The sequence below is a fragment of the Ostrinia nubilalis genome, chromosome 4 (assembly GCF_963855985.1).
Source record: "Ostrinia nubilalis chromosome 4, ilOstNubi1.1, whole genome shotgun sequence".
Taxonomy (NCBI): domain Eukaryota; kingdom Metazoa; phylum Arthropoda; class Insecta; order Lepidoptera; family Crambidae; genus Ostrinia; species Ostrinia nubilalis.
In genome coordinates this window covers 12,141,947-12,169,520 of record NC_087091.1, presented here as the reverse complement: position 1 = coordinate 12,169,520, position 27,574 = coordinate 12,141,947, and the positions used below count along the sequence as shown (strand labels likewise).

Below are 27,574 nucleotides of genomic sequence, written 5' to 3'. Positions count from 1 at the left end.
AATATAAACACCTTAGAAGTTTAGTTAAATCGTAGAATTTCTGAAAAACAAGTACTAAAATCGTACTGAAAAAAAAAGTATTAATAATATGTTATCTAATTTATTTATTAAACGTCGAATTTTATCAAAGATTTTGGACTAAAGTTTTTGAAAATATTTTATAGCCTACATAGAAAAAAAAATTAGGATTCTAAATGGTGAAAGAATTTTTTTTCGGAGCCTATTGCCTCCAAACAAACAAACAAACAATTAAATCTTTCCTCTTTTATTAGTATAGATTTAACAACAAAGCTTCCCTCTCGAAACAAAACGCTTCTTTTTCTTCTTCACGAAACAAAACTCAAAGCGGATAAATAAATAAACAAATCTTTGGACAATTTCACAGCGCCCATCTAGTCCAAAAGTAGGCAACCAATATGCTTGTGTTAAGGGTGCTAGCATAATGGATTATACTTTTTTATAATTTATTTATTAAATTAAATACATGGTACCTACATATTATACATAGTTACACCGAGATCCGGCAAAGAAATTAAAATTCATCATTTCAATTTCTGCTCGGCCGGCCGACTCGAAACAGCCTCTCGGCATAGTATCAAATGTATTTGGTCGCCGTACAAATCACCACTTCACGACACGAACGCACGTAAACGTCACGGCGGGAAAAATGACACAGGTCCTGCCTTGACGGGCGCTCGCGCCATACTAATCGATGTCGGCTTGCGCATTGTAATTTATACTGATATTCACATCAATATTTTGACAAAGTGGTTACTAATATTTAAACAATAACTGTAGAAATCAATTCTACAATGAATATTCTTTATTTTGGGATACTTTTATTGCAGTTATTGCTGTGTTTTTAAACCAAAAACCACGATCAAAATGTGACGTTAATCTTCAAATTTGCCTAATTATTTTTAGATTTTACTCAATAATGGTAATGAAATTCAAGAATCTATTTCATTAATGGACTACAAGAATATATGTCCGATGATTACTATATATTTTTAAGCTTATTATATGAGCATAAATAATAGATACAGGACTTTGAAAATGAGTCTGCGGCAATTTTTCCGTAAAATGGTTGTGGGAGATGGGGCACTGTGAATTAAGCAAAAGAGTTTTAGTAAATCCGTTTCATTAATGGTCAACACCAAGGATTGACCTATCTTTCGCAGTTATTAAATAATCTCTGGGTGTTGCTTAAGATAGTAATTCATGCTTCCAAAATCTTAGAAATTCGCACGAAAATGTAAAATGGCTCTTAAGTTTGTAAATATAGCAAATATCTCAATCTACTTTTTCTGTTTTACTTATTCCTCTAATGAATCTGTCAACGTGAAATTGTGAACTCTGTCAGTTTATAATATAACGCGTTAGATTGTAAACTAACAGTGGGTTAGGTTAGGTTAGATTGTAATTTAACTACGTCAGATTATAATCTGATGATATTCACAATTTTACGGTGACATATCCAAAGCAAGGAAACGCAAATAGGTACACGTCATTGTGAATATTCGTATTAGTGCGTATGATGTACGACAAATTAAGGACGATGTCTTATTACTTGATATCAAACATTAATAACAACAGAATTTCTTAGAACAATAATATGAGAGGTTATTCTATCGTAGCAAAGTTTTATCGTAATAATTTTCAAACTATCAAATCTCCCTACATGTATCATAGGCCAGGCTATAGGCACAATCTGATAGGACATCTTGAAAAACATTACATAAAAAGAGTACCTACAACTACATACTCGTAGTAACTGTAGTAAAGATTTAAAAACCAATATCCCAAAACTTAAAGACATTAACTCCATGAAAACCATTTCAACCAAGATGTATTCGAAGCTTACTTAAAAATAGCCTAGTCCAAATCAACAAGTTAACTATCTAAAATCGCAAAGCTTCGTTTGTTGTCTGTATGACTAGTTGGGGCTTTCTTACCCTATGCAACTTCAAAAACTTGTGCTCGCTAAGGACCTCTCGAAAATTTCGGGACTTTTTAGGGTTCTGTAGTCCTGACAAGGAGCCCTTATTTTATTTATTTTTGCTCCAATTCTCCCAAACTATGCATTTTTAGACAAATTAATTCAGAGGGCTTAGTGTGCGTTTACATCAAACAAATATTATTAAGTAAACAGTTCTTGACTAGGGGGTTGACTAGGCTAGGGGCGCTGTACAATCCGTCATATATTTTAATGTCACTTTTTTACGCAGTCGACATCGTTTGACGTAAATTCACACTACACCCACACTCCACAGTACCTATATACTTACCTATTTCTTTAAAGTACATCTTTGTAACAATTTGTAAACTTAGTGCAGCAGCCGCTAGATAAACAGACTGTAAATTTTTTGCTGGCAAATAAAATACTTTTACTTTTTTTTTTTTACTTTTTTTTTTATGGGGGGGTTCCTTCCTTTGGTACGTATGGTACTTTGAAGATGATTATTTTTTATAGAAGTACCTAAGATATAATAACTGTTCAGTCAGGATTTGTTGCCGACATAGTCGTCGTCGTTTCAGCTGAAAGACGTCCACTGCTGGAGAAAGAAGGCCTCCCCCAAGGATTTCCATAAAGACCGGTCCTGCGCCGCTCGCATCCAGGCAGGCCGACATAGTACCTCTAAGAATATCCATGCTACATGGGCAATGAGTCGATCGAAGTACCTACGTACGTAATGACAATTATTTAATAACTCAAAAATATTGTTTCGCGCTTATGTCGTTCGCACATATTAATATGAACCCACTCACAAGCATATTCAGCTTACCACGAGGGGTTAACGGGATTATGTTCGTCGATTCGTATTTACAAATTGCTAATATTCTTCAATGGGGCAGCAAGGTTCTGGAATGGAGGCCACGTACCGGAAAACGCAGCGTGGGACGTCCACCCACAAGGTGGACCGATGACCTGATAAAGGTAGCGGGAAGGATCTTTTTTAAGCACTCGCATTTTACTTTATTCTTAAAAAAAATAATTAAAAAGTTCAAGTTTTTCAATAAATTGTTAGGGTTACATTAAAGTGTTTGCGTAGATTATATAAGTATTCGTAAACCAGTGTTAAATAGGGTTTTCCTAAATGATGGAAGGAGTACTTGAAATAAGTACCATGATATAAAAACAATTAACATAAATTTTATTGCACCATAACTTAGTAACAAAACTTAATAGGCAGTGATCTAATATAACAATCGTAAGTAACAAAATCAGTGGTGGTGGTGGTGTTCAGGGATGACGTGCTTGGCGTGGCCCTCACGCCTCACAATAGCGTTGAATCTGTAATAAGGAAAAACATACTTATTACACAGTTTCAGGATAAGTAATATGACGCCAAAGGTTTTTCAATTCTTCCTATCATACTTAATTATCTTCTCATGAAAATTCCTCAAGAGTGGAAAGGGATAGAAAACTGAATAATTCTAATTCTCTATAGTCGAAAATGTAGAGTAAAATCAGTGTTTATTTACCCATTGTGTTTGTCGGCGGTGTACTCGACGATGCGCACGGTGCCGTCGGCTTCGTGCAGGCTGTAGACGCCCTTCACCTGGTCGCCCTTGCGGGTCTCGTGGTGGTACTTGTTGTCGTGCGTGTGCGGGTCCTGCACCTTGTACTCGTACGCGTAATGGGGCTCCGCCTGCAACAGAACACACATTAGACTTGACGCACGCTCCCGCTAGCTCGCGGCAACTGTAGGGCACGTATTAGACGTAACAAAGGTGTTCCTTACAAAACTTGGAACGTAACGAAATCAGGATAAGCTCTTACGTAGTAGTCAGTGTGGTGCTCCTCGTGGCCGTGGCTCTGCTGTGCCTGGTGGCCGTGGCTCTGTTCCTGGTGGCCGTGGCTCTGCACCTGGTGGCCGTGGCTCTGCGCCTCGTGGCCGTGACTCTGGTGCAGCACGATGCTCTGCGACGAGTACGCGTGCCCGTGCTCGTGGCCGCCCTGAGGCCGCGCCGCAGCCACGGCAAAGACGAGGGCGAGGCAGGTGGCCTGTGAAATAGTTTCAATGCTTAAGCTCCTGTATGTCACTTTGATATTCGATCACTGACACTTATTTGTTCACTGCAACTACTAAGAACATAGTTGGTAGGTACTTCACTTACTTTTGAGATCATTATTATTGTTTGTTTAGTGAACTTTTTACACCACACTGTGAGACTGTCTGTAGTTTTATGTTAATGTCAGATTTGCAAATTAACTTTTATACCAATATCTTTATCATTTGCGCAAGTTCTGAACTTGATCCGATCGTGACACGAAAGTCCACACCCACAATGTTGAAAAATGAGAAAGTAGTATTTTCTACAACTACATGAGCTGCATAGTAATAATAAATGACTTAAGATAGTTTAAAAGATTTATTCTCAATAAATTATGTACATTGTTCACTTAAAATGAGATAAATGTTACATAATTTGTCATTTTAGCGCAGCGCATTCTTGTTAATTTCAGGTTTATCAATGGGCGGGCAGACTCACTGCACGAAAACCGTGGTTGCTCGTGTGCGTTTCGCTCATAGTGTAATGTTACAGTACATAACCTACATGTGGAATGAAAACTAAGACTGAATATATTATTTGATATACAGGGTAGCCAAAACAGTGAGGTCTAAAAGAAAAATTTAGATTTCTTACATCAAGGTGTATCTAAATCACCCCCATGTATGTTCTACGATTTTGCTTAGTTTAGGAGATAGAGTTAATTTTGTCCTATTTTGAAATTTTATTACCTAGTAGGCTTTACATTTTTTTACACCTTGATGTAAGGAATCTAAATTTTTCTTTTAGACCTCACTGTTTTGGCCACCCTGTATTTGCACCATCACTGAACACCTCGGTTAACATTAAGTACCTATGATTTATGTAGCTTTTACTCTTAAAGTAAAAACAACTTTGGTCTACGAATACCGTAACACATTGAGGTTGATCTGTGACAACTAATACGGTGAAATAATTTAGAAATGAAAAAACTTTATTAAATCTGGGACTAGTTAGTGACATCATTCAGAACTTCACAAGGCTATCAAGGATGAATCTTATTGATGAAGATGTTAAAGTCTCTAGAGGTAGACATGGATTATACTTTAAAGTAATTTCATAAGGTACTACAGATTTTGCTGCTAAAAATAACCAAAATCTGCCTGACTACACAATGAAAGTCACTGACCTTCGTTACCGAAATACATTTTTGACAGATGGCCTTTTTGTCGCTTTAAGCTTACTGTCCAAAAGCAAAAGCTTTCCATATAAATTGGCCGTAAATTATGAAACTGCATCAGTTGATTCACAAGAATCTGACAGTAGTATCCTATCAATATGTTTATTAAAGTAAGGAAACATAATTTATGGATTAAAATATAATTAATTAATAGCGACGTTTTACCTGAAAATAAAACGTTTATTAAACATACTTACCTTATTCGAAGCCTTTATAATGAGAGTAGTGTCTGTCTTTTCCTGTTTGAGTACTAGTTTTGACGTATAATCTGCCCACGTGACTTCCGCTCCGGTCCCCCACCGCCTAAGCACGCCTCAATTAGCGACACTAGCGCCACCAACGGTAGCTCGAAACTAGGTTTCGATATTCTCGCCATTGTGTTTTATGACACCAGGTAGATTTAAAAAGTAGGCTTCGAATAAGGTAAGTATGTTTAATAAACGTTTTATTTTCAGGTAAAACGTCGCTATTAAACAGTACTGTACCGTTATTCGAAGCCTTTATAATGAGAGACGTGTCTATTATCTCCTGGTGGCGCTGTGTAATCGCCAATGTGATCAATTGAAGAATAAGACATTGATCAGTGAGAAATGTTATGAATTAGTTAGAACTTTAGCTTATCTGTCTACTGAGTGGTAATGTACTGTGTGTAGGTACATTATAATATTTTACAGAACGCAACCTGCATCTGCATCTCCGTAAATTCACGTCTAATGCATCGTTTATTAACAACTATGTAATAATGAACTATCGGTTACTTTACGTCATGTAAAAGGCGCAAAAGCTACGTCCACCCTCACTCACAGTATCAGACCGTTGGATGAATTTAATAAGCTTCGGTAGGAGTGAATAATTATTAGGTATGGATAAGAATATTCACTGGTACAGTTAAGGTCGCTTGCCGATAGCGGGCGTTTGATGATCTCCAACATTTCCCACATTTAGGTATCAGCTCAGATTTTAATATTTATAAACCTTTACAGGACCGTAGCCTAGGTGGACGGTGTAATGAATAGGTGACAATAGCTAGCCGGCTATGTATAGGTACGATACTTTTGTATTGCCTGAGTATTCCGCGTTATCGCTGTTCGCTAGGGATAGCGAAGTTTGAGTCGGAATTGATAAAATTTATAATAATACAGACTTTCCTAGTACAAACTTAGTAAACTTTGCGGTTTACAAACGTCGGTGCTGTGGTAAGACTGTGCGACCATTATCTTTAGGGCTAACAGTGATAACTTGTCAGCTAGATCAGCTTATTGACGGTTAGTCAACCAGCTTAATTCAGAAAAATCTTAATATGTAATTATGTATTATTGTAATTACAATTATGATAATAATGTTATAGGGCTGAACAAGAGTTTGTTTGCATCAACACAAAAACTATCTTTGTGTTGGAGTCCTTTAACCACGAATTCTATGTATAAAATCATAATAACATCATTCTACCACCAATAGTAGCGGAGCATCAATAAGAATGTTGCGAAAGCGAGAAAAGTTATGCAAACGAAGTCGCAAGCACAGCTAGAATTAAGTGATAGTTTCGTAGCCGATCTAAACCTTATCAGGTTTCATCAAGGCCCTTAGGGTGGGCATCGGATTTAATTTCGAATGATTTATTTTCATCACCCTGAATGCCGTTGGACGATCGCTCATTTGCACGATGTAATAATATTTATGTAAAAATATTTATGTAATGATGTTTGTGTAACACTAAGTTTTATATCATCGCCAATGTCACTCATGATTCATTGAAGTGTACATACCTAAGTTGCCAGTAGGTAGGTAAGTACTAATTTTTGTGACAATAGTCAGCAGAGACAAATTACTTTATTGACTTAGCGAGTCGGGTAGGTATTAGAATATTTCACGAGGCTGTTGTACTTAAAACAAGTTAACTCGTAAACAGTTGTGTGTGCCACAACATTTTGCTTGTGACTACCTTCGTTACAGTATAATAATTGATGGATTTAAATCACATCAAATACGAATTTTCAACCGACTTCAAAAAAGGAGGAGGTTCTCAATTCGACCCGTATGTTTTTTTTTTTTTTTTTTTCTATGTTTGTTACGCGATAACTCCGCCAATTATGAACCGATTTGAACAAATCTTTTTTCGGCGTATAGGTAATACCTCAAGGGTGGTCCCATTTAAATTTAATAATAAAAAAAGCAACCCCCAAGGGTGGAAAATTGGGGATGAACTTTTTTATACGCAATATCTCCGCCGATTATAAACCAATTTGAACGATTATTTTTTTGTTGAATAGGTATTATCAAAAGGGTGGTTTCATGCGAATTTGAAGAAAATATTTCACCCCCAAGGGTGGAAAATTGGGGATGAACTTTTTTATACGCAATATCTCCGCCGATTATGAACCAATTTTATTTGGTCTCAGTGTACTGCCTACCTTCAGTGGTAACATCAAGGTAATAATTAGTTAACTAAAAAGCAAGAAATAAGTAAAATTTTATAAAAAAAAATAAAACCGACTCCAAAAAACCTACACTAAAACGTAGAAAAATAATTACTAATTACCTACTTATTTATTAGGACGAATTATTAATATTTATGTAGGTATACCATGATTGATACTTTTGGAGTCGGTGCAGGCAAACTTTACATGTTTCATAATCTTGGCACCGACTCCAGAAGTATCAATCATGGTATACCTACATAAATATTAATAATTCGTCCTAATAAATAAGTAGGTAATTAGTAATTATTTTTCTACGTTTTAGTGTAGGTTTTTTGGAGTCGGTTTTATTTTTTTTTATAAAATTTTACTTATGTAAATTGTACTATGTAGGTAGGCGAAGGACTTTCGGCCCCAAGCAAAGAGCTTAAGAGTGCGGCACATTATCCAAAATTAATTCCAACCATGTTTATGTACTTCTGTGTGACCCTAAGGTCACAGTGATAATTGGAAAAATATAATTGGAAAAATCAGAGTTAAATTACTTTCTTGGACTGAAGGTTTTGATTTATTCCCTTTAACTCCTCGTAAAAGTCGTTCATATTCATACGACAATTTTTATTGAACCACAGAGGTGCACAAAAGGTCGAATTAACAATATGACATGGTGTCATATGACATTAATAATAAATTATATTTATTTACTTAAATTAAGTAGACAAGACGTAGTCATTGACACTATAATAGGGCACACGGAAAGTTCAGTTAAGAGACTGAAGACTTGTGTGACTTTTGGTATGCAATCTTTTCTCCAACGAATGTAATGGCTTGTATAAATGAGAAAATAACAAATTGTAGTATGTAAACCTACGCGGTTTAATATATATTTAGTAAGTACGGTTTACTAAAGTCACTGTTTTCGTTGTACAGTGAAATTCAATTGCGAAATGCGTTACCATGCAGCGTGCCCAATTTGTTTTAAGCTCAGATAAGCTTTATACTTTTGGTTATTGTGGATCATAAGTATTTGGTATTGGGTGCCATGAGCGCCTCAAGTTGGCGGTTAAAATGCTCTTTGCCTCACGCAAATCATGAATTGTAGTGTTATAACATGAGAAGAGCCAATGCTTTAGGATTTGTAACGTTACGTGACTTGATCTGTATGTTTTTGGTAACCGAGACTCGGTTAGGCCATTTTGTATTTATGGAGTTCACCTTTTACTGTTACTAGTTTGTAAGACTGTTATTATTTTGTTTATTTATTTTATACAGGTAAGGACCGACTTCATTGTGTTTATTATCCAGACTTGTGTGCTTTTATTACAATAGGGGCATGGGTTATATCTGACCCCGAAGCAAGGATGGGTCCTGAGTTACCCCAGAATGAAGTCGTCCAATAGGTAAGGGCGCGAATGTCGCGACTCTTTCTGTGCGAATCAATTGCCGTCAGAACATTTGCATGAGTCTGTCGGTGTACTATAGGTATGTATAGCAGACAAATACTTATTTTAGTATTCAGTACTTTGTGGTACCCGCCAAGCGTCTATGAATGTATACCTTATTTAAAAGACTATCAGGTCAATAGTTGTAACTTTACTATGCAGAGGCTGCATAAAGGCTTAAGTTTATTTAATTTCTCCAGGCGTTAACTGTTCGGTACCAAAAATTCAGGGCGCATAGCTGCGGCCCCGATTAATTAACATCCTTCAAGATTCTGAAGGTTTAGGGCGATGCCCTCGTATCATCTCGGCAGTAATGAAATAAGCCAAACTGACACGAATCGAGTAATTTTTGCGTAATCTCATGATCTCTGTCTCCACCTTTTACCCATGGCAGGTCTTAAATAGCTTACTTTTGTCATGAAATAAAGCATTTTAATTAGGGTTCCATAACCCTTGAAAATTATGAGGATTTGGGGCGATGCCCTTATGTCCTCCCGGCAACATTACTTTAATTTTGCCGTGCTAAATAGAATTTCAGACCCTTTTATAGTTATGCGGATTTAGGGCGAAGCCCTCATGTCTACTCGGCAACTTTACTTATTTTCGTTTGCCGTGGAATAAGGCGTTTGGGTTCTATAACTCTTCAAAAATTATGAGGATTTAGGACGATGCCCTCATGTCTTTGAACCGCAAATACAAACGAGCGAGGTTGCTTGGCTCGAAATGTAATGATTTGAGTCCGATTCTCCTTGGGTAATCTCCTATCCCAGAGGGATGAGGGATAACATGAGAGTTTAGAGCGATGCCCTAAGATCTCTCGACGTAAATAAAAATGAGCGAGGTTGCTCGGCTCGAAATGTAGTGATTTGAGTCCGGTTATCTTTGGGTAATCTCCTATCCCAGTGGGATGAGGGATAACATGAGGGTTTAGAGCGATGCCCTAAGACCTCTCGACGTAAATAAAAATGAGCGAGGTTGCTCGGCTCGAAATGTAATGATTTGAGTCCGGTTCTCTTTGGGTAATCTCCTATCCCAGTGGGATGAGGGATAACATGAGAGTTTAGAGCGATGCCCTAAAACTTCTCGACGTAAATAAAAATGAGCGAGGTTGCTCGGCTCGAAATGTAATGATTTGAGTCCGGTTCTCTTTGGGTAATCTCCTATCCCAGTGGGATGAGGGATAACAAGAGGGTTTGGACCAATGCCTTACTAAGACCTCTCGACGTAAATAAAAATGAGCGGCGTTGCCTGGCTCAATATGAGACTCCTTGAGTGTTTGAGTTTTCTCCTATCCCGGTGGGATGAGGGAGAAAATGTTCTGGCTCCTGGTTTTTCCCTGTTTGCTCCAAGAGAACTTACCCTCGCTACAGGATTATGCTGCTGCGTTTTGGTTACACTGCCATCTAGCTTGCCGAGTAGCCAGTTTGAGTTTTCCACTGTAGGTATTTAGTATAAGGCGAAATCTCAGATCGATCTGCGGAGCAGAGTTGCGATCGTATTGCTGCCGAAAAATTTTCCAGACGCCGCTAGCATCAAATAAACTGCGTATCAGGCTGAATAGACGATGTTCATCCTTCACCGTTTATTACACAGACTCACTGTTTATCTACACAGTAACAGCATAGCGTTTTCCTGAAATCATAGTTTAAGAAAACCACAAAGGTATTATTATACCTACGTACCGTATCCTAATAGGACAAACTGCACACTTCACTCTTGGGTTATAAGCCATGAGTTAGACTTCCATAATGGCGGTAGAATAGGTACGTCGGTACGCTACCCTACCTAGTGGAAGTTTTCATACTTTCCCCGGATGCATATTGATAAAGGTAGTTTACCGTTTATTTATTTTGTTGATTTATAAATCAACACAATCCGTCCGATGGAATTCGTATGTCTGAAATGGTATTGGTAAGTTGGTACTTACAGCTTATTGTAGCAAGCAATCACATCTTGCGACTATCACATTACACCACACCATCCTTTGATTTGACCTCTACGCCAACTCTTGCTCCTCTTCTGCACGTGGACATAATATTTCCTTTTGAAAATAAAGACATCTAACGGAAAACCCTTAGGAACAAACACAGCTAAAAAGGAGTGTTATACCGTTAGGAATGAACATTGCTAAAAAGGAATATTAGTTTTAAAACACATCTAACGAAAACCGTTAGGCACAAACATTGCTAAAAAGGAATGTTAGTTTTAAAACACATCTAACGGAACACGCCGTCAGGTACGAACATTGCTAAGAAGAAAAGTTAGCTTAAAAACATATCTAACGAAAAACCGTTAGAAACAAACATTGCTAAAAAGTAATGTTACTTTTGAAACACGTCTAACGGAATACCGTTAGGTACAAGTATTACTAGAGAAGAAAGAAAATTATTTAAAATTACACTGAGTTAGATTGAATGCAATCTACCCCCGAACGGTAACACCGTTGTAAAAATAAATTACACTGCGAAATAAGTAATCACAGTAATTTTTATAAGTTTTCAGCCAGTACATAATAATTTAAAGTACTTACATTATGATGGTAATATTTTACCTGAATCACGTCACGACTAGTACCCGTGAGATGGGTCGCGAACTAGCGGAGCTAATTCTACGACCGTCTCGAACGGGAACTAAAACACCAATGGCGAGAATATCGAAACCTAGTTTCGAGCTACCGTTGGTGGCGCTAGTGTCGCTAATTGAGGCGTGCTTAGGCGGTGGGGGACCGGAGCGGAAGTCACGTGGGCAGATTATACGTCAAAACTAGTACTCAAACAGGAAAAGACAGACACTACTCTCATTATAAAGGCTTCGAATAACGGTACAGTACTGTTTAATATTGATTTCTCACTTTACATATGAATATGTATAGGGGTGTTAATTGCTTGTCTCTTCTCCAGGTGGTCGCAGTGTTGGCCCTAGCAGCCGTCTGCTTGGCTGAGGAGCACGCGTACTCGTCGCAGAGCATCGTGCACCATCACGTGCACCACGAGCACCACGAGCCCAAGGTCGAGGTCAAGGTGGAGAAGCAAGTCGTGGAGAAGGTGGTGCCCGTCGCTCACTACGTCGAGAGCCACAAGCATGAGGAGCACAAGCACGAAGAACACAAGCACGTAGAACACAAGCATGAAGAACATAAACATGAGGAACACAAGCCCGCCATCTCCTCATACCACATCGAGCGCCACGACGTGCCCGCGCCTCCCCCTAAGGACTTCCACAAGTATGACGTAAGTATCGCGCCCGGTAATCTATTACCTTCAATTGTTTAAGAGAAGAATATCTTACCTTCAAATTGTTTTAGTTTTGTGTTGAAGGCATGCAGTTTAATAATCGTAAGGGCTTGAGACGAGTCTATCGAACGATAAATACAGCGCGTCGGATAAAATATAATATCGATGGGTGCCTGGAATAAAGCCGCAATAGCCATAGCAGCAGTTTTCCGATTAAGCGATTTTCGTAATCTGGGGGTCCCTATACACCTTGTGATTTTTTTTCAGAATTTTATCTTTGAAACTGGCTGATTTACCAAAAGCACTATGGATATTGAATCGTTATTCCCGGAAATTTGTTTACCAGAATAATCGTGGCATGTTCAATGTTAAAAGTTTTATCTCAAACTTCTACAAGTAACGGCCATTGCGGCTTTGTTCCCCGAAACAAACTATGTGTACCAAGTCACAATAAACATTACCTACTTGTACAATTTCTTTAAACTTTCTTAAGTAATAATACTTCATGGTGTTCTTCTATGCAATAAAAATATGTTGATTGGATTTACATTAAGCAATGCTGTGTACCTACCTGACAACTGCTGGAACACAGTAATGCTGTCAACATTATTGTTATGGCGACAGACTTAGGAAGATAATGGGGACTTAGGAAGAGAAGAAGGAGGGATATTTGGTTTATGTTCATTAAAGCTTATTTATAATAACAATATGTTTCGGCATTGGAGGTAGGAAGCCATAGTTTCTCTGTAGTTGAAGTTTCCTTCTACCTTGAGCCTGATCACAGTTTCCACCAGGTGTGATAAAGGGCAAAAGCTTCCTTGCTGAGAATAAAAACATGTTCTGTTCAGTTATTGTCTCTAAATCTGTTCTACGTAATGTAAACTTAGAAGATTGCCCATATTAATTCACTTTAAGAAAGTCAAAAACATTTAGCGACTTACCACTTTAGTGGAGCGATTACAAAAATAGTGGCCTATTAAGTACATGTTTTTTTTGTATTATTATGAATTTCCAGAAAACTGCGCAGTTTTTAAAATTATTTTAGACCTATGAAAGTTCTCATTTTTTATTATTTAAACATTTAAGTTGAAATTTTGAGAATGTTCTGCTAAAAGCATTTTTTTTATGTTTCTAGCAAAAATTTTGAATCTTGCATCAAAGATAGGAAGGTGAATATTTTTTTCAAACATTTGCAATTAATAGCGATATTGTCAAAATAAAGAAATCTGAGATAAGTCAACCCGAAATAAAGATAAGTTTTTTTAAAACCTACTAGGTCATGAAATTGAAAAAAAGTTACAAAATTATTGATAACTTCTAAACTACGAAAAAGCCGCGGGCAAAAGCGTGTAATATTATAATATTATCATTATGTACTAATGAATTCCACTACTTTATATGTATAAAGATATTAACGAAACACTCTAGATATTCAACTTTGTACTCATTTCGATACGGACCATATGAACATAATAGTACACAGCATTCACCAGTACATTTTCCAAGTCGATCATTAAATTCAAGCAAACCGCTATTACTGTATTCGCCATACATCCTTCAGATCAGCGCACAACGCTGCAATGCACTATTGCTGTATGATTACTTTTGCACTTTTTACCGGAATAAAACCACAATGGACTCTTACGGAACCGACTTTCAATGTATGAAGCGGCAATATGTATTTCTACCTTTTTTAAGGTATATTCTAAGCACTATAACCTTATGCACATTATATGTTACTCCAGAAAAAATAACGCATCGTTTGATATACAAACCATTTGGATACGCCTCGTAGTTTAGTTATTATTCAAAAATTTCACTAAATCTCTTCTCCTGTAAAATTGTGTTTTGTCGATTGCGGCTTTATTCCAGGCACCCATCGATATGTACTTTTTATTTCTTAGGGCCCTGCCAAGTACGAGTTCGAGTACCAGGTGCATGACGCACACACCGGCGACATCAAGAAGCACCACGAGTCCCGCGATGGTTACAAAGTGGAGGGCGTCTACAGCCTGCACGAGCACGATGGTTCCATCCGCACTGTCAAGTACCACGCTGACAAGAAATCCGGGTGAATAAAACTTCTTTCTCTCATTAGGCATGAATTCGACGTTACTCTCGACTAGTTAGATAAATGGTGTTCTATTTATCTGCTTAAAAGAATGAAATGACTCCCGGCACTTCTATCTGATTAACTAACCGATGTTCATTTGTTTTATTCCAGATTCAACGCCGAGGTGAAGCACACTACCAAGCACGTTGAGGAACACAAGCACCATTAAAATACCCAACCCCATTGTTATCTGCCGCCGAAGTTCTTGTTAAATGTTTATTTATTTTAGGAATAATAAATTGATTGTGTAGTAAAAATTACGTGTCATCTTATTCCTATCTACCTTGTGTGTGATACTCACATAAAAACTTTAAAATTATTCGAAAAATATTTATTGTCCTTAATTTAATTTTACTACCTACCCATAAATATACGATAGTTCTGGTTGCATCAGTCGTTTAATAACATTTTAAATTAATACTATGTCATTATTACATAGTAGCTTTTAGGATCGACTACTGAAATGTAACAACATCCACAAAGGAGAAGTTGCAACTATCATTGAAAATTGTGGGATAATTCGTCCGACAAATGAGAAAATATTTCAAAATAATATACAAAATAATATAGATTGGGTTTTAATAAATTTTATCCGATTATCATCCTTACATTAGGTACCTACTTCCTTTCATACTTAGAAATTGCTCCAAATATTCATTCAAACGTAGTAAAAGTATCAAAGAAAAACAAAATAAAATGGCTAGACAATCAAGTCTAGTCCAAGTATGGGTGCAAACAGCAGTAGTAATCAATGAGTAGACCAGACATTAACACCCATAATATTCACAAACGACACTTGCTTAAGTGAAGTATAAAATCGAACGCACAGCTTTGAATAGAGCTCTGTGATTGGTTCGTATGTGACCCTGTGCGTCCACGCACACTGTGAGACCTCATAGTAATGTTTATGAATACAGGCGTAAGTTACGCACTACACAGCAGGCTTGAGGACAAAAATAATTTGTTGCATAGACCTTCTAACTTCCAGCGAGTTCAAACCAATAAGGCACCCTGAATAAGAGTGACCTTTCGTTTATATTCACTACAGACTCAGTGGTGTCTCCTGAAATAAATAAAAGCGATGGCAGTGTCGAGCATCCTTTGCAAATTGTCAAATTCGCAAATTGTCAAGCGATCGCAATCTGCCAAATTCGCAAATTGTAAAATTCGCATATTCGCATAATGTCAAATGCGCAAATTGTCAACTTCGCTAAATGTCAAGTTTTCAAAATGTCCAGTTGTTTAGGTTTAATAATAAAAGTCAAGTAATTAATTGGCAGAACCTTTAATCATTAAAATGTTAAGTTTTTTTTAATATGAAACCATTATTGGACTGGATATTGCGGAAATGCGTTGCAAGAAGACAAGCCCGTCTGTTGCTGAGCAAATATTACAGCTGTGGACATCTTGATGTTGAAAATCTAATATAGTATAGTTGTTGCAATACACAAAGACGAGTGGGCTTTACATGTGTAGTGGCCCGCTACTGTTAGTTTTAATAGACATCACACTATCGTTATGTGCATGTACACGTACACACCACAACACACACAAGTAAAGCTCACTCGCCTTCGTGAGTTGCAAGAAGTATACTATTGACGTGGATAGGTTTGGTTGCATTCATACACAATAGTTCTATTTATTTTGTCATGTCTTCGAGGGATATCACTTAAATAGTTGCTGTATGACGGTATAATATTTCTCGTTTCCAAAGATGATGACAATGTAAATACCTAGATAAGGATAATTTTACTTAAGTAAACAAACTAAAGTTATCAGTGCAAGGGATAATAAGAAACAAGGGATATCCTGTTTAGCCTAAAGCAGCTTTAGGCTTTAGCTTCTTTCTTTAATCATTGGGTATTCTCTACCAGTTAAGCTGCTTAACTGGCAGAGAATACTCAATGATCCTACTTAATAATAATAATTATTATAAATGCGAAAGTTTGGATGTCAGGATGTCTGGATGTTTGTTACTCTTTCACGCAAAAACTACTGAACGGATTTTGTTGAAATTTTACAGTATTATTGTTTGTAACCCAGATTAACATAAAGGCTATAGATAATTTATGCCGATCTGTGACACTAAATTTCACGCGGATGAAGCCGCGGGCAAATGCTATTAAAGAATAAATAAATCACAATAGTTCCTAAGTGTTGAGCTTTTCTGAAATAAGTTATCATTTATTCTTAGGAAAATAGACAACGACACTTACATTTTCTTTTCAATTACATTTACACCTGAGTCACCGTTTCTGATTAATCATCTCTTATTGTTTGGATTCATCTTTGTAACTATCGAGAATGAATTCACAGGACTTAGGTTTGGACCTCTGCCATCTAGCTTGCCTATCTCTTCTAAGAATAGGTACGACACTCACTATCTGCTAGGTACGAAGTTCGCGGGGTCAACTAGTATTTCAATAAACTCAAATTATGCGCCGATGAAGCAATTAATTAAAACTTAGGCTTAGGATTTTCGATAACGGCCATTTTGCAATGGCTATAACTTGGTCGCATGGTTCAGTCAAGCTTTGCTAATTGATAATTTCATAAAAGCAAATATCGACTTTCATGAAACTTATATGCATAACTTAAAATTATGGTCGAACGAAAGTAAGTGACCTTCGTGTCCAAAATTTTGGGTAAAAGTAAATAATACCGGCTCCATAATATATTATTTTTACTTGACACTTTGGGATTAAGTTCTATAAATTGGGGACAAATCGCTTTGACAGTATCAGTTTAGGTACACTGTTCAGTCCAACAACTACTGCAAAAATGTATTTCGTTAAGGTACTAAATTATTTTATATTAATTTAGTTCAGATCACCATAAATAACCATTGTTTTCATTGTAGATTTATTAATGGTGCTTTATACGTTTCTAAACATCTTCCAGCTTTTCAGTTTTCAATAAATCTTCATTTCCATTGCAGGTCATTGCCGTGATCGCCTTTGTAGGTGTTTGCAACGCTGCCCACCATTACTCCACCCAAATAAAGCATGAAGTCAAGCACGAGTACAAACATGAAGCGCCCAAGCATGAAGAGCACAAACATGAAGAGTACAAGCATGAAGAACCCAAGCATGTGGAACACAAACACGAAGTGAAACACGAGGTGAAGCACGCAGTGAAGCACGAGGAACACAAACACGAAGCCGAACACAAGCACTCTCATAAACCAGCTGTCTCCTACACCCACATTGAGCGCCACGACGTGCCCTCTCATCCTCCTAAGGACTTCCACAAATATGATGTAAGTACCATACATAGCACAAACAGCCAATTGAAAAAAATATATTATACCTACTATCACGCGTAATTATTACCGTATTGGGAGATTATTAACAATATTATTTTACTATCACAGGGCCCCGCAAAGTACGAGTTCGACTACAAAGTGCACGACGCCCACACCGGCGACATCAAGCAGCACCACGAGTCCCGCGACGGGCACAAGGTGGAGGGCGCCTACAGCCTGCACGAGCACGACGGCTCCGTGCGCACCGTCAAATACCACGCCGACAAGAAGACCGGGTAAGACGACAATTCATCAATTTCAGGCGAACGCTTAAAAACAATGAAGCACTTTGAATATAATTCTTGTATTGATTGAATTTAAGGAAGTTGTCGAATCCTACCTATAACACACTAGACCTTGCCTACAATATTCAGATTAAGCAGTAAAAAGTTAGCCTAATCAATATTTCTTTTAATTCCAGATTCAACGCTGAAGTGAAGCACACCACCAAACACGTTGAAGAGAAACACCACCACTAAATTGAAAACAATGACGAGCATTTAAAATGATGTTGATGTTATTTGTAATATTTATTTTCGTTATTTAGTTTTGATGATAATAAAAAATATGACACTAATACACGCTTATTTTTATTAAAAGATAATACCATCATAGAAATTACAAAGAACCTGTCAGATCAGGATGAAAGTACTCTATAATTATAATCTAGTTCTTACAAATAAAAGACGAACGTTCTCTATGGTTATGGTTATGGTATGAAAAATGGTTAAATAGTCTTTATGAACTTATTTTACATACCTATCTTGTATTTAAAATAACTGTAGAATGCATAAGAAAAATCTGGTGTCAGACTTGATGAGATGGCTTACCCAAACGTTAATGTAGTTTCGTTTTCATTCGCATAGGGTTAATTTGAATCAAATGCGATAATGATACGTTGACTGACAACATTATCATATTTTTAATTTTATCAATTTAAATAACAATATTTTTTTAACTTAACGGATTAACGGATATACTACTTAATATACTTTTTTTAAATACATACATAAACATAGTTAACACCCAGTTACAGAAGAATTAAAATTCATCATTTCAATTCCTGCCCGGCCGGGAATCGAACCCGGGACCTCTCGGCATAGTAGTCCGTTCTGAACCACTACACCAAACGGCCGACAAACTAGTTAGGTAATTACAATACTTTGACTTACTTGACTTATGGTCCTATGTCCCCTAGATGGGGCAGAGGGCGTCCACAACAATATAATACTTTACGGATTGTATTTACGTATCTATGTAGCTAAGTAAACATGTGGGTCGCTCAAGTCTTAGTATAGAGCCTTACTTGATTTATTTGCAGTCATTAAAAGTTTTGATATCAACGTTTCACTAAGGGCTTGTTCCCACGGATCATTCCGTTTTTGCAAGAACTGTTTTTTGCAGGATCCCGTTTGACGTTCACTCGAACACCGGGATGTTCGAGTGAACGTCATTAACTCACTTGAATCGGTTTAGCGCTCACCAGTTAGAGCCACTGTAGAGTAAGGTCCTGTCACTTGCTAGTAACGAAGACAGTGGCGGCACCAACTTGTGAGCGCTAAAATGGTAGGAGGACTATCGCATTTGCACTCATCAAGATGGCACCACTGTAGAGTAAGGTCCTGTCAATCGCCAAGGGTGCCAACTGTTAAGTATAAAACGATAGCCTCATTGAATATGATTCGAATTTGAAACACAAAATGTGTTCACACAACAATCAAAGCAAAACTGAATCTCCGTGGGAACAAGCCCTTATATTATACCAATAAATTGTACTCGAAATAACGTAATTTATATTTTTTTTACTACACGTTATCTAATACAATTAATAGCTATACAATTTATAATTCTGTAGACGCCACTGTTTTGTTTTTACATTTGTAGTTCATTTTAAAATTGAGGTCTTTTAATTTCAAATACTTAATTATTTTGTAGTTATACTTAGTTTGTAATAATGTTTTATAATTTATCAAACTTTACAAATTAATTTTCATGAAACCGAGATAGATTTCGCTGACATTTAAGCATAGCAAGAATTCATTGATTCTGAGTCAAATTAGAATAGTACATAACACAGTTAACAAATAGTGGACACTATTAACTGAGAGATGATAAAGGGTAAGTTAAATTATGACGAAGTCAATTTCTTTAAGCCTACGACAGTTTATAGAGCTGACCACTTCCCGAATCCGTTGCTCTGTGGCTCTACACAATGCATAAAGTGGTCAGCTTACTAACTGTCAGTCATAAGTGCAGATAAATAGGCTTACTTCTATTACAACTCCTCTTTGTAACAGTTTTATTCTTATCCGTTGGATTGGAGATGATTTTGAGTACCTATTTTGAATAAATAATTAGTAGGAACATATTCATTTAAAACTTTTTATTGTCATTAGTAAAGACTACATAACAAAAATAAATAAGTTAAAACTACATCGACGTCCATCTAGGTAATTTTGTTCGATTTAGTGATGGTGCTTCTTCTCTTCAACGTGTTTGGTGGAGTGCTTCACTTCGGCGTTGAATCTGAAATTATAACAAAATCGTATTAGATTAATTACTAATACTAATTTTATTGAAGACTACAATATTTACTGTCTTTATGTCAGTGTAATCTTTTGAGGATGCTAGGTTAAATATACAGGATAAAAAAAAAATTCATTGTCATCAAAACATCCCACTACTAAAAAATCTAGTACAGTTACGAGAATACAATATTGTTTTCTTTCAGCTTTCGCCTGAGAGTCATGATTATTAGCTTATCGTCTTACCCGGTCTTCTTGTCGGCGTGGTACTTGACGGTGCGCACGGAGCCGTCGTGCTCGTGCAGGCTGTAGGCGCCCTCCACCTTGTGCCCGTCGCGGGACTCGTGGTGCTGCTTGATGTCGCCGGTGTGGGCGTCGTGCACCTTGTACTCGAACTCGTACTTCGCAGGGCCCTGTAATAGTAAAACATTGTTAATAATCTCCCATTTGACACCCAATATTATTATGGTATTTGAGCCATGATTGTATGTAATTTTTAATCATTCGGTTGTTTGTATTATTTAACAGAACTTACATCGTGTTTGTGGAAGTCCTTAGGGGGATGAGAGGGCACGTCGTGGCGCTCAATGTGGGTGTAAGAGATAGCTGGCTTATGAGAGTGCTTGTGCTCGGTTTCGTGTTTATGTTCCTCGTGCTTCACTGCGTGTTTCACTTCGTGCTTCACCTCGTGTTTCACTTCGTGTTTGTGTTCCACATGCTTGGGTTCTTCATACTTGTACTCTTCATGCTTGTGCTCTTCATGCTTGGGCGCTTCATGTTTGTACTCGTGCTTTACTTCGTGCTTGATCTGGGTGGAGTAATGATGAGCAGCATTGCAAACGCCTACAAAGGCGATCACGGCAAGGACCTGCATTGGAAAGGAAAACTTATAACAGGCATATTATTATTTTTTGTTTCTCAAAAGATAAAAATGACACTTGGTTAATTTTAATCGTGCTAAGTTCATAATGTAATAAACAATATTTTTTTAAATAATACCTCTAATTTGAAAATAATTTTTAATTACCTTAGTGAGATACATTTTAATTTTTTGTGTTGTTGGATTGAACAGCGTTCTTTAACTGATGCTGAAAATGAAATTTGTCCCCAATTTATACATCAGTGTCAATTAAAAATTAAATGTAAGTATAGTACGGAGCTGGTAAATACTTTTACCCAAAACTTTCAAGACGAAGGCCGCACACTCCCTTATTGGGCATGTGGTTGAAGTTTACATTAGATAGTAAAATATTATATTTTTTACTGCATTAGATGCCGTTTTTTCAACTAAAAGATGTTCAATAAGTACAGTTCTATGATGGCATTTGCGATTGTTAGCAAATATTTTAGATGTTTTATTTTATTATTTAACGTAAATGCGCCTATTACCGCCAGTTTAAGCTGACTTCGGATAAACGTTACAAAATTAGATATAAGACGTGGTGATAGAAAAGACACTTTAATTTATTTATAACAATGATGAAATAATCTTTGAATTCAAGTAGTAACAATGAGTATTCAATCACACAATAATTAATGAATAGCAATTTAATCTGAAAAAGCAGTTGTTTCTATTACCGACCTATAGACGAGGTGTGTTTCTATTAACGTTTTTTCTGTTTCTATTACCGACCGCTAAGAATATTGCTCTTCAATTGGGTATATTCCAAGAGGCACGGGTTCGATTCCCGCTCAGAGGCTCGGGAACCACTTGATTTTTTCAAGTTAAATTTGTTTTGTTATTAGTTTTAGTTAAATTTGTTTTTTTTTTTCAAGTTATTTTTTTTATATTTATTTTTTTATTATTAAAAGAGACAAGGCACCCTTCTCGAAAATAAATAAATAATCAAGAAGAAATAGTAGAATAATAAATTCCTCTATTATACTTGATTACACGGTACCCGGTGTTCTAGTGAGTAGTGGGTGTCATTATAATTTAAACTATATTTAAGTTTTAATAAAAAATAATTTTCATTTAATATTTTATTTTTAATTTGACTATAATTTTTAATTAGTTTTTGATTTTAATTGTGTGTATAGCCTGACCAGGAACATAAAAACCCTCGCCATGTTGCGGAAAACTAATGGTACTAATTTCTTTTAATGGCAACAGTAACTGAAAACTTCATTGACATGTCACCTTGCATGTCAGTCTATTGTTGTCAAAGTGTAAACAAACTTTATTTTAAATGTGTGCAATTGATTTTGTGAATTAAATTGCTAAAATATGTTTATAGTCGTGAAAGAAAAGTGGTTCACGGTGTGTTAATGTATTTGTCGAAGAGAAATACTAAGGGTTCGGACAATATTTTCATTGAATAATGTTTCCGACAATGGTTGTCAAATTGACTGACATGTTTATCGTATAGTACAGTCCACTATGAAAATTAGCTGTAGTCTGTTTCAACTACCCATTTTAAAGTTTTTTGTTACTTTCTAAGTTTTGAATTTTATGGAATTGGGAAAGAAGTACCGAGTTTGAAGCGTTCATGAGCAGACATTGCAGTTGAATATTCAAGTTCTGAATTTGATTATTGATGAATAATAAAATAAATCCTACTAGCTCGATTGATGGTTTCATTTAATTTATTTAAACCAGGTTACCTTTAATAATATTTTTCGTTCATTTATGAAAATATCAAATTAGCCCGTAATCCTGAATCCTGATACATAAATTTAGCCTATTAATTTAACACATGTACGACTGTACTCAGTGTTGCACTATCAAATGCAATTGAAGCGCCTCTATGCCAGGGTTTTTATGTTCCTGGTCAGGCTATAATTGTGTATTTTAATTTAAACTATGGACAATTGGACACTGTCTGTATAATTATTTTAAATTATTTATTTATTATTCAAAAGATCTTAAAAAGTTACATAGTAGTTGTGATAACGCATGATTGGTTTGGTGTCATGTCATAAATGTTAGTTATATCCAAAATACAGGCATAAAAGTCATTACAGGTGGCGTTATAGTTATGAGGCGGTAATAGAATTAACTATGAATATTACTTTATTCTATTACCGACCGTAAAAAAAAAACAGTAACCAGCTAAAATATATACTTTAATGAAGACGTGATCAGTGAAGTATCATTTTTATTAGGTTTTATTTTATATCAAATAGGTACTAATTAGAATATAACAGGTTTTTACAAAATCTATTGTCATACATTATTAGAGATATTCTTTAATGTTCATTGCAGATTTATGCCAAACCTATGACAATTAACGTATGGCGTTAATTGATTTACTTATGTGAAATATTCTTATGAATCGATTAAGACAACAAAATGGAGGTTAAATGCGTAATTAAACATATAAACACTAAAATAAAATACTTTATCAAAATTCTAACAACGCCATGGGTCGTTATTAGGAACCAAATTATGAAAAGTGTTTCTATTACCGCCCTTATTTAAAATTGTATTTAAGCCACAAAAATACAGCGAGAGGGCTATATTGAGGGTTTATTAAGGAAACTAAAGTACTGATTAATATTGTTATGCAAAAACATGTTGGTATACTTATTTTAAATGTGTTAAAATCGCTAATTAATAACAAGGTGCACCTTAAGTAGCTGGGAGCGTGTCAGTATGAAAAGTGCGTCCGTTGCGGGCACGTCGCATTTAATGTCAAATAACTCCGTTTACTGATTATTTACGAACACAAAGTTTAATCGTTTTGATAGTCAATAAACATATCTAGATATTTTTTAGGTAACGTGTTTTCGGCAACCTGTTATTATGTCTTTTATGAAAGAAAGAAAAATAGGGCGGTAATAGAATACAAATTTTGGGGGGTCGTTAATAGGCGCACTTACGTTATTTAGGTACAGCAACAGAATACAAATCAGTTTTCACAAATAATTTACATTACAAAAAGGTTCATCAAATAAAATTTTTGATCCAAGCTAAGCAAGATTAATCTAAGACCTAATGAAAAGCACTGAAATCAGTGGTCATCTTATCATGATTTCACGATTAGAAATGAGCAGACGCTCTTTCAATACTTTCCTATTGGTCAATTTTATTGTTATTCAATGTATCGTGTTGTACTTTTAATTTTCATTTTGGAGGGAAATATTATTACGAATTTAATTCACAGAATAAAGAATTGGTTTTCTGTTTGAAATAATTTATTGCATTAAATAAGTAAGATAACATTCAACAGTTGTACGCTTATAACATTGTCTAAAATTAGTCCTCCTTCATGGCCAAGCTTAGTGATGTTTGTGTTCTTCAATGTGGTGGTTGGTAGTGTGTTTCACTTCAGCGTTGAATCTGTAAACGAGAAAATCATTGCAAATCACCTTTTTAAAATAAAGATTTAAAGTATGGACTATGGAGATAAGATTTGAAAAATGCTTGACAAATTACATTTTTATGTGCTTAATGATTCCGTGCCGTTATAAACAACTCGATTATAACGGCACGGAATCATTACTTACAGTTATTATGTAATTAACACTTCTATGGCTACTATCTACAGGTGAAAGGTGCGAACTGTGGACAATGTGGACATAGTGTATACTTTTATCCGCCCGCGGCTTCACCCGCGTGGAATTTTTCGGTTTTTTTTATATAACCTATGACACTCAGCAATTTTGTGGCTTTCTATTGGTGAAATAACTTTTAAAATCGGTTCAGTAGATCCCGAGATTGCCCCTTGCAATTTAATAAATATACAAACACGCAAACTTTACCTCTTTATAATATTAGTATAGATTGTTTGTTTACTTATATGTCTATTTAATTCTACTTCTCACTTAAAACGCTAACTCAAGTAACATATTTAAGTAACATTTAACGTCATTTCAACGAGTCTGTTTTCATTGTTGTATTTAGACAGAGCGGTCTGATCCTAACACAAGTTGATAAAACTTAAAAGGATTAGATCCAAAACTTTGTTATGTGACTTGTTTTTATGAATAAAATATTTTGTATTTTTTTGTATTGTATTTTTTTTTGTATCGTCATAAGGTCATTTATTTAGTCTGTGATTCTCTACATAATATTTTGTAATATTAAGAAGAGAGCAAAATGAAAAACCGTATTTTTCTGCGTTTGTTTGGAAGGTGACGTCTTTATTCTTTTTTCTAATTTACTTTTAAATTCTGTCCTTGACAGTCTGAAAGAGCTCAACCTTTCTTATTCATCAGAGGCAAAAGGATGATTTAGAATAAAGGGTACTTTTCACGCTGGCCAGATGAGTCAAGTGGTGATGAGTCAAGATGGCCAAGTGAGATGAGTCTCGAGTTAGTGAAATAGTAGTTTTCAGTGAGCTTACATGAAATATTTTTACTGTTAATGATTTAATGACTATCTCCTTCTATGGTGTAGGTTTAACAATTGAAGGTTTCAAATGGTGTACTTGTACCATTTTTTCTTTCTTTCTTTCTTTTAATATTTGAGGACTAAATAAGGTTACCACATACCCAGCCTTCTTGTCGGCGTGGTACGTCACAGTGCGCACGGAGCCGTCGTGCTCGTGCAGGCTGTAGACGCCCTTAACCTCGTGCCCATCGCTGGTCTCGTGCTGTTCCTTGTAGTCGCCGGTATGGGGGTCGTGGACCTGGTACGCGAACTCGTACTTGGAGGGAGACTGTGAAGAAAATAATTGATGAGTTTTAAGTCGTGTCGCCCTCTATCGGTTCGAGGGATATTATAATATCAAATAGTACATAACTGGAACCTCTATTCGGCTACTTTCTTCAGTTTAATTAGTTTTATTTTGAATTCATTTTTGTTTCTGAAAATATGTGCAAGGTATAGTTTTGAAAAGCTAATTTGAAACTGGATAATGACGCTTCAATATTATCAAACCCTGGGTTTTGCTAAATCGGGTTATTTTAATTAATTTAATTTATTTAATAAACAGTCTTAATTTTCCATGACTGCTACAAGTACATATCCAAATTAATATTCTGCCACGACACCACTCTAGTTTTCCTAAAAATCACGACAGCATGAGCTATCTGATGTTTTGCGGTGACGACTCTTTAATTCAATAGGATTATTATTACTGTGCCGATACTTACGTCGTACTTATGGAAGTCCTTAGGGGGTTCCGCGGGCACATCATGTCGCTCGATGTGGTACGAAGAGAAGGCTGGCTTGTGCTCATCGTGCTTATGTTCTTCATGCTTGTACTCCACAATCTGAGGCTGTTCATGTTTGTATTCTACAATTTGGGGTTCTTCATGTTTGTATTCAACAATATGGGGTTCTTCGTGGTGTTCATCATGGTGGCTCTGTACCACGTAGTGAGCGACTGGAACCACTTTAGTGATCACGTGTTCTTCTTTGGTCTGAGGCTCGTGGTGCTCGTGGTGGATGTCGTGGCGCACGATGCTTTGGGAGGAGTATGCGTGATGCTCTTCAGCCAGGCAAGCGCCCAGGACCGCAAGGAGGGCTATGGTCTGTGCAAAAGAAGATTATTAGTTTTAACAGATTCTCTTCTCTATATCTAACAGCTTTTTGAAACTATGATATTGCTTTGTTAAGCAACTTAGTAATCGGGATACTTAGATGGTACTGAATGCCATATTATGCCACTGTCGCATACACAGTGTCTAGCTGTTTTCAGGGTGCACTTTTACATAGAAACACAATAATTGTAGATAAAACAATATTTACTCTATTTACCTTGACGGACATCTTTGTTGGTTCCAGATGTATGTGGATGAATGAATTGAACACATAAAGTGATACCATTGTAGAGCAAAAGCTCGGTTTTATACCCTTTAGCCCTGGCAATTTGTGATGATTAGTCATCTTTATTACCGGTTTGTTTTAACTTTACCCCAGTTTTCCCTAAAGGTCAGAAAAATCAGGGCATTTTTGCCAGTCTTACGACTTAATTAGCACTTAATGTACCTTTATTATGTCATTTTGCTTACATTGAGTGCATTTTTGTTTCTACTTTATGAATTGCATTAAAGGTACGTAATTTCTTAACTACTTGATTTATAGACTGCTAGATTTACTATAGTCTAGTAAAATAATTACTCTTTTGATTTTCTAATAACTAATTTAGTTAACATTAAATAAAACATGGAAGGTTTCTTACTTAAATTTCGATTTATTATACTGGCAAAAATGTTGAACATAAAAAAAAAACAAATCAATAAGAGTAAAAGTGTCGTAAAATTAAAACCGAAGAAACGTGGGTAAACTGGTACAACACCTGTTCCATGCAAGGTCGTACTTTCGTTCACGCAAAAAGTATATCACACATAAATTATAACCAGTTTCGGTTGTTTTACATTGTTATTGCAAAAATTTGGATTTCGAAGTTTTTACT

The 27,574-nt window shown here is 36.1% G+C and overlaps 5 protein-coding genes across 5 annotated transcripts; 2 read left to right on the top strand and 3 right to left on the bottom strand.

Moving 5' to 3' along the window:
* Positions 1–3,158: 3,158 nt before the first annotated feature.
* LOC135071521 (histidine-rich glycoprotein-like) lies at positions 3,159–4,180 on the bottom strand. Its single transcript, XM_063965304.1, has 4 exons — positions 4,123–4,180; positions 3,785–4,009; positions 3,487–3,653; positions 3,159–3,295 (listed from the first exon to the last, which is right to left on the bottom strand). Exons 1-4 carry the CDS (start codon positions 4,132–4,134, stop codon positions 3,226–3,228), a joined length of 474 nt encoding a protein of 157 aa, XP_063821374.1. The 5' UTR covers positions 4,135–4,180; the 3' UTR covers positions 3,159–3,225.
* Positions 4,181–5,300: 1,120 nt separating this feature from the next.
* LOC135071520 (histidine-rich glycoprotein-like) lies at positions 5,301–14,701 on the top strand. The gene is made up of 4 exons (XM_063965303.1): positions 5,301–5,346; positions 11,996–12,325; positions 14,233–14,399; positions 14,553–14,701. Exons 1-4 carry the CDS (start codon positions 5,335–5,337, stop codon positions 14,608–14,610), a joined length of 567 nt encoding a protein of 188 aa, XP_063821373.1. The 5' UTR covers positions 5,301–5,334; the 3' UTR covers positions 14,611–14,701.
* A 2,460-nt stretch (positions 14,702–17,161) lies between these two features.
* Positions 17,162–18,322, top strand: LOC135071519 (histidine-rich glycoprotein-like). Its single transcript, XM_063965302.1, has 4 exons — positions 17,162–17,237; positions 17,380–17,700; positions 17,815–17,981; positions 18,167–18,322. Exons 1-4 carry the CDS (start codon positions 17,223–17,225, stop codon positions 18,222–18,224), a joined length of 561 nt encoding a protein of 186 aa, XP_063821372.1. The 5' UTR covers positions 17,162–17,222; the 3' UTR covers positions 18,225–18,322.
* A 1,791-nt stretch (positions 18,323–20,113) lies between these two features.
* Positions 20,114–21,375, bottom strand: LOC135071155 (histidine-rich glycoprotein-like). Its single transcript, XM_063964925.1, has 4 exons — positions 21,298–21,375; positions 20,806–21,138; positions 20,517–20,683; positions 20,114–20,271 (listed from the first exon to the last, which is right to left on the bottom strand). Exons 1-4 carry the CDS (start codon positions 21,310–21,312, stop codon positions 20,211–20,213), a joined length of 576 nt encoding a protein of 191 aa, XP_063820995.1. The 5' UTR covers positions 21,313–21,375; the 3' UTR covers positions 20,114–20,210.
* Positions 21,376–24,427: 3,052 nt separating this feature from the next.
* LOC135071375 (histidine-rich glycoprotein-like) lies at positions 24,428–26,985 on the bottom strand. The gene is made up of 4 exons (XM_063965166.1): positions 26,917–26,985; positions 26,310–26,690; positions 25,707–25,873; positions 24,428–24,552 (listed from the first exon to the last, which is right to left on the bottom strand). Exons 1-4 carry the CDS (start codon positions 26,983–26,985, stop codon positions 24,492–24,494), a joined length of 678 nt encoding a protein of 225 aa, XP_063821236.1. The 3' UTR covers positions 24,428–24,491.
* Positions 26,986–27,574: the final 589 nt, after the last annotated feature.

Excerpts from the sequence above, each read along its gene's own strand:
- LOC135071521 (XM_063965304.1), bottom strand. Across the intron at positions 3,654-3,784 it reads AGCACCACACTGACTACTAC|GCGGAGCCCCATTACGCGTA; the intron begins GTAAGAGCTTAT and ends GTTCTGTTGCAG. Across the intron at positions 3,296-3,486 it reads ACCGCCGACAAACACAATGG|ATTCAACGCTATTGTGAGGC; the intron begins GTAAATAAACAC and ends TCCTTATTACAG.
- LOC135071520 (XM_063965303.1), top strand. Across the intron at positions 12,326-14,232 it reads AGGACTTCCACAAGTATGAC|GGCCCTGCCAAGTACGAGTT; the intron begins GTAAGTATCGCG and ends TTTATTTCTTAG. Across the intron at positions 14,400-14,552 it reads CACGCTGACAAGAAATCCGG|ATTCAACGCCGAGGTGAAGC; the intron begins GTGAATAAAACT and ends GTTTTATTCCAG.
- LOC135071519 (XM_063965302.1), top strand. Across the intron at positions 17,701-17,814 it reads AGGACTTCCACAAATATGAT|GGCCCCGCAAAGTACGAGTT; the intron begins GTAAGTACCATA and ends TTACTATCACAG. Across the intron at positions 17,982-18,166 it reads CACGCCGACAAGAAGACCGG|ATTCAACGCTGAAGTGAAGC; the intron begins GTAAGACGACAA and ends TTTTAATTCCAG.
- LOC135071155 (XM_063964925.1), bottom strand. Across the intron at positions 20,684-20,805 it reads AGGACTTCCACAAACACGAT|GGCCCTGCGAAGTACGAGTT; the intron begins GTAAGTTCTGTT and ends TTACTATTACAG. Across the intron at positions 20,272-20,516 it reads CACGCCGACAAGAAGACCGG|ATTCAACGCCGAAGTGAAGC; the intron begins GTAAGACGATAA and ends TTATAATTTCAG.
- LOC135071375 (XM_063965166.1), bottom strand. The coding sequence starts at position 26,985 with ATGGTATCACTTTATGTGTTCAATTCATTCATCCACATACATCTGGAA. Across the intron at positions 25,874-26,309 it reads AGGACTTCCATAAGTACGAC|TCTCCCTCCAAGTACGAGTT; the intron begins GTAAGTATCGGC and ends TTTTCTTCACAG. Across the intron at positions 24,553-25,706 it reads CACGCCGACAAGAAGGCTGG|ATTCAACGCTGAAGTGAAAC; the intron begins GTATGTGGTAAC and ends TCTCGTTTACAG.